This window comes from Engraulis encrasicolus, chromosome 22 (assembly GCF_034702125.1).
Source record: "Engraulis encrasicolus isolate BLACKSEA-1 chromosome 22, IST_EnEncr_1.0, whole genome shotgun sequence".
Taxonomy (NCBI): Eukaryota; Metazoa; Chordata; class Actinopteri; order Clupeiformes; family Engraulidae; genus Engraulis; species Engraulis encrasicolus.
Genome location: NC_085878.1, coordinates 19,682,028 through 19,688,238, shown reverse-complemented (window position 1 = coordinate 19,688,238; position 6,211 = coordinate 19,682,028). Strand labels below are relative to the sequence as shown.

The 6,211-nt window shown below is 43.8% G+C and overlaps 1 protein-coding gene across 1 annotated transcript; it reads left to right on the top strand.

The window, feature by feature from the left end:
- Positions 1 to 311: 311 nt before the first annotated feature.
- On the top strand, positions 312 to 5,848 carry LOC134439345 (uncharacterized). The gene is made up of 6 exons (XM_063189253.1): positions 312 to 726; positions 954 to 1,547; positions 1,682 to 1,869; positions 4,993 to 5,051; positions 5,186 to 5,323; positions 5,709 to 5,848. Exons 1-6 carry the CDS (start codon positions 373 to 375, stop codon positions 5,846 to 5,848), a joined length of 1,473 nt encoding a protein of 490 aa, XP_063045323.1. The 5' UTR covers positions 312 to 372.
- The last annotated feature ends 363 nt before the right edge of the window (positions 5,849 to 6,211 follow it).

Here is a 6,211-nt window from a genome sequence, read left to right as displayed (position 1 = left end):
CGTGAAAACCTGTAAAAAGCTAAGAATCTCAGCTTTCGAACAAGCCCTAACACATGTCTGTAGGTCTAGGTTAAGGAGAGCGCTGTCTGTTCGAAAACAAAATGAGGAGGTAAAAAAAATGGTTGGAAAGCGCTATTTTTTCACTTGAAACAGCGGCCGCTTAAAGTTATATAACTTTGGATTGAAAGAACATAAAAACGTTCCGTAAAAACATGTGTAAAGCTAAGATTCGCAGCTTTCGAACAAGCCCAAACACATGTCTATGGGTCTAAGAGAAGGAGATCGCTGGTTATATTTAGTCCTATATTGAGTTCCTGCGTCACGTGACTTTCGGCAAAATTCTGGTTGTCAGACGCCATCTTGGCAGTAAACATGACGACCAGTGGCGGCGCCAGCGATTTTAAACAGAGCGAGTACACATCTCATTTTAATTCCAGTGAAATTCGGCTTTATACAACAAAATTACAAAGATTAAACATTAGCGACCCTTATAATGCACCCGGTGTGCTTTTCAAGAGCATCTCATCCTGCCCTGAAGATGATTTACCCGACTTGCGCTATGCTGACATCCACAGCTATCTGGTAAACTTCCCATCCGTTTACTCTGGGGACTCACTCAGAGCGTATAAAAGCTTGGAGGCGTATAAATGGTGTCAGTCCGGCTTCGTCACGCACATTCAGCTGTGGAGTATTGCATCCAAAAACTGCGGCATCATCACTGCAAGGGTAAGTATTAAATTATCAGTCAGTGTCAAATAGTCAGTGTTAGTTAGCATTGTTTGTTTATTAGCTTTGCTAGCTGCAGCAGTGTCACAGTAGCCTACCATGTTTGTTTATCTTGGGTAGCTACTGCAATGCATATGTAACTTGCTAAGTTTGTATTTTCTAACGTACTCAACCAAAGAGGCTGGGGTTTTCAACCTGTAGTTATATATATTTTTTTAATTTCATAGGTCAATCACTCCCAACGGCTGAATGACAGTCAGCTAAAGCCATGGGTGGTGGTGAGGAGTGACGGTGTCGTATTAGGAGCACACTGCAACTGTACAGCGGGACTCGGGGAGAGCTGCTCTCATGTGTCAGCTGTGCTCTTCAGACTGTGGGAGAAAAACAATGCAAGGCACGAGGAGATCAGCTGCACGTCTAAAAAGTGCAAGTGGGCCTCTCCCAGTGAGGATGCTGCGAAGAATGTGGAGTACCAGCAGGGCAAGGACATCATATTCAACAGCAGTCAAAAAAACAAGAAGGGTAATTCCACCAAGGGTACCTCTGCGCCACCATCTTTCCCACCCCTGACTGCTGCCGAGCAAGCTCAACTCTACAAGAACCTTTCTCAGTGCCACACTCAAGATGGGAAGTCCTGCAGACCTGCCGTCCTGTCAGTTGTTCCCGGTTATGCCACATCTTATATACCCAAGGCTGTCAAGCTGGATTTACCCGAACCCCTCACCAGTTTGTACGACAAGAAGGCAAGAGACCTGAGCCTGGCTGAGCTACAAGAACAGGCAGAAGGAATATTTGATGACTTGGCTGTCACTGAAGAACAGGTACAGAACATATTCTTTTCTTTTTTTGAACTAATGATTGAAATGTAATATCTACTATGTTATGTGCACGTGTACTGTGTGTGCTAATTTGCAATGTAAATTAGTAACTATTTGGATTGCCATGTTTTCTTCAGAGTGATATTGTAGAGGAGGAGACCCAAGCTCAGTCCAAATCCAGAATTTGGTACGATCAGAGGAGTGGTAGGGTGACAGGATCTACCTTCAGAGCAGCAACCAGAACAGACATCAGAAAGCCAGCAGTGTCTCTCATGAGACAGATTTGTTACCCAAAGTCCCATGTTTTCACCAGTGAGGCTACCAGGTATTCATGAGCATAGATAATTCCACAGGGGTGATAGTGAAAAAAAATCCTGAGCCTGAACTTTTTTCCTGGTCGGGGAGGGGGGGCCGGGGGACGACGGGACATACTGCATATGAGACGTAATGTAGGCCTTAATATTATTCAAACACATTATTCAAACATTTAAGATAATGTTTTCATTTTTGCATTATTTCTATAGTGTTATTCACGAAAACACAGATCATTTCCCTGTTGGTAGGCTACAGCACTTGGCTGAAAGAAACTGACCACCACGTTCAATTCTAGCTGTAAAAACGAATACCAACGTATGCAGTTAGAAATGCATTCTAGGCTTGTGAAAGCCCATTTGGAAACTCCAACGCCCATTGTCATTGTGGCACAGCACTCCACAGCACACAAGTGAACACTGCACACAACGAAATTCCATTTATGCCTCACCCGTGCAAGGGGGCAGCCCTCAGTGGCGCCCCATGGGGAGCAGTGCGGTGGGACGGTACCATGCTCAGGGTACCTCAGTCATGGAGGAGGATGGGGGAGAGCACTGGTTGATTACTCCCCCCACCAACCTGGCGGGTCGGGAGTCGAACCGGCAACCTCTGGGATGCAAGTCTGACGCCCTAACCGCTCACCCATGACTCACCCATGACTTGTGATGTTGCACTAAAGTTATTGAGGTGGGTATTGAACCAATGCAACATTTCAACACCAGAATGCATTTCTGAAAACATGGTGCATATTTTACCACATTGAATTAACTGAAAGCTACATATGTAGCAGCCATACCAAGACAGGTCAGTAGGAGGCAATACTACTCCAAAGTACAGTAACTACACTCTGTCCAAAATAGAGGAGGTGATTACCAATTAATTGAGCAATACTTTTAAATGACATGACATTTGCTGCAAGCTGATAAGTTTCATTTTCATTGGGACATTGCTCATATAACTTGTATAGGCTACTGGACATACGTTTAGATAGCCTACTCGTGGCCCCATGGTCTACCTATAACCACAGATTGTTTAAGGGCTGTGCTATAACCCCTGCCTTTCCGTTGTAGGGAAACGCCCTTTAATTACCGGTACATGATATTTAGGGCACAAGCGCATGATTGGCTACATGCAGGCCCACGTTCACATCGCATATATCGACTCCACGGATGACAGAACTAGTGGTTATTACGGACAGGACAGTATATATAGCCTGTGTGACTACTGCGCGACTTTCGCATTGGGTTGTAGTCAATTAAAATACATGAAAATCACTCGCGTGTACACACGCCCATTACAATGTACGAGTTGAAAAGATAACAGAAAGCAACAAAAACAAAGACAGGACCGAATTAAGCTACATGAAAATAGCACAGGGCGTGAAGATAAGATGAACATTCACTGCATGTCTAGGTGACACCGTGGTGGCCACATGAACGCAAGCCAAGTATTTGAAGTTCATGAGAGTCTGATATTGACAATTGCCCCCTGCCCGAGAGTAGGGATTAAGTAGCCCAGAGCGTGCAGACAATACAACCTGTGCATCGTGCGTGGAATAACTGGATTCGATTACGCAGAAGGGCTACGACAGGGAGCGCGCGAGAGAGAAAGGCTGTGTGAACCTGTGCGAGGCTGTTTGGGGGTTTTCACAGAGCGCGTTGGTTTAGTCAGCATAACTAATATAAACATCTCCCTGAAATCAGTTTGACACGTGGTTTGTCAGGAATGACGCAAAACACCATCCCTCAATCAACAGTAGACCAAAATCCACGAACTCAGCTCACACTAGCCTACAAGGGGTGTAGGCTAACTAGGCTTGCCAAACATTAGCGATCCAAGCATTCCATTGTCATTTGGACATGTCGCAATGGTAGCCGCTATTCCAATGCAGACCACATTTACGCACTACACCTAGAAAAAAAGTATCATGACGGGCATAGCATAGCCTACCGTTTTGAGCATACAGACTTTTTTTGAAAGAACGTCCATCTCCATCAAAGTTTGTCAACATTGCGCAGTCATTTAGCGCACATAAATGAGGAAAATAGACGAACCTATTTCAAACTCTCACTGAGCCCGTTTATGCGCATCAATAAGCCGTTTATGGTCAGGTTTTTGGAGTAACCTGCGCAAGGCAAAATCATTCGGGCCCAAGCCAACATGCCACAGTGGGCAAATTAATAACTAAATGGCCTTACCTTCAAACGTTTTCTTGATCACAGAATTTCACTAGTATTCCACTGACATCCACACGGTTCAACACACCCATCACAACTAGCAAGCCATGTGGATTTGTGCTAACAATAGTTGCTAATTTTTATCGGAATCCAAATGGTCTAGACTTGGCCTATTAGCCTACTTTCTTCAGTTTCTTCAGTATAACGAGATGCCATTTTTGGATTTGCCTCCGTCGACAGTGAAAATATCTGAGAAGGGTAACCAGTAGGGGCCTAGAACTCTCTTTACTGTGAATACTGACAGCCAATCTACTTCTCCTTTCACTAGAACTAGAAGACTGCCGCCAGTGATGTGGTGAGTGACTCAAGAGCAAGACGTAACAAATTGATACATTTTTCAGTAAGATGTCGGGATGATACAATTATGGGCTGCTGCTCATTTGGGTTCCTTTCGCGTCTCTTACAACAGGCTGTTGCGCGCTCATTTATTTTCACCATACATTAATGAAGGCCTACGCGATAGTTTATTATTTTATTAATTTTGGGGAAATTATTATTTAATTTTTTTCTACAGCCACGCTACGCCGGATTTCCGGCGCGGCGCCGGACTGCTATCACCCCTGATTCCAGCCAATGTCAACATGCAGCTGAATATTATAACACACTCCAAATAGCATCCCATACGTTTCTGCCTTTGTTGATGCAAGGCTGATGCTCATCATCCCAAAAAGTGATGGGCGTATGCATTTGATATATTATTGTGACATGTGCGTCAGCTGACACTTTACAATACAGCAGTATCATGTGGGATGATGTAAATGCCACATCTCCAGGAAAGCATGGAAAAGTCCAGGGTAGTGTGCGTATGACCATTGCAACTGCATGTTGAAATCAGCTGGAATTTCCCTGTGAAGTGAAATAGGGTGTGCAGTATGTAGTCTCTTCTAATTCTTTAACAGTCCATATGGTGTACAAGAAAATGAGTGTGAGGTAAATGCAAACAGAGAGGGTAAATGCAGTAGGTAATAGGCTATTCTTTCAAAAAAAAAGAAGAGCAGAAGTACAGCAGTAAACATTTGTAAAGTCCAGGGAGGTAGCAATGTGGGGTGGCATTACTATTGTTCAAAACTAATATTTACATTGTTTCTTCAGATGGGGATGCAAGAATGAAGAACTGGCCAGAAGTTATTACGAAATGCAGCATCGACTATCACACACAGATGTCCTGGTGCGACCAGCCGGATTCAGAATTTCTACTCAGCACCCATTTATCGGGGCCTCACCTGATGGGTATGTGTCCTGTAGCTGCTGTGGCACAGGGGTAATAGAAATCAAATGCCCATTTTCAGCAAAGGACTTGTCTGTGAGTGAAGCTGTAGATTCTGGTGGACACTTTTGCCTAGAAAAAAATGTTGACGGAAAAATTTAAGTCAAGCGAGACCATCCATACTTCTACCAAGTCCAGATGCAGCTATTTGTCACAAAATGTGATTACTGTGATTTTATTCTGTGGACGGAAAAGGAACTCTTTGTAGAACGCATTGCATTCGACTCAGAATTCTTTCAAGTACAACTTGAACTCGCTCGTGCCTTCTTCACAAAATGTATTATCCCAGAGTTGTTAGGAAAATGGTTTTCTGCACCTAAACAACCAACTGCTGACTCCGATCCCCAGCAACAGTGGTGCTACTGCCGTGCACCTGCGGCAGGGAACATGCTCGTTTGTGCCTCAGGGTTCTGTGCCGTGAAGAGGTTCCACCAAACCTGCCTCCAGCTGAAAAGGGTACCAAAACAGTGGCTGTGTCCAAGCTGTAGGAAACTATGCAATGCCCCAAAAAAAACCTTAATTACTTAGTCTTACTAACTTGTTCCTATGTACTCATGGTTGCACAGTAAGAAGATAATAAAAAGAATTGTATGTGTAATAGCTGTGTCCTCCTTTATCATCCAGAACATGTCGGGGAAAATTGTGTTTTAACATCTGGGTTGTCTCACCCTTTAATGAGACTAGCATACCGGTAGTCACCTTTTGAAACCTGATTGAGTAAAAGGTTGAAATCTTGGTAAACGCAATGCCACAATGTTGTTCTCTTCTGTCTGTAGTAGTATCTGTGACGAGCATAAAACATGGATAGATCACTCAAATCTAGTGTGTGAGAAAAGTAGTCACAACAAACA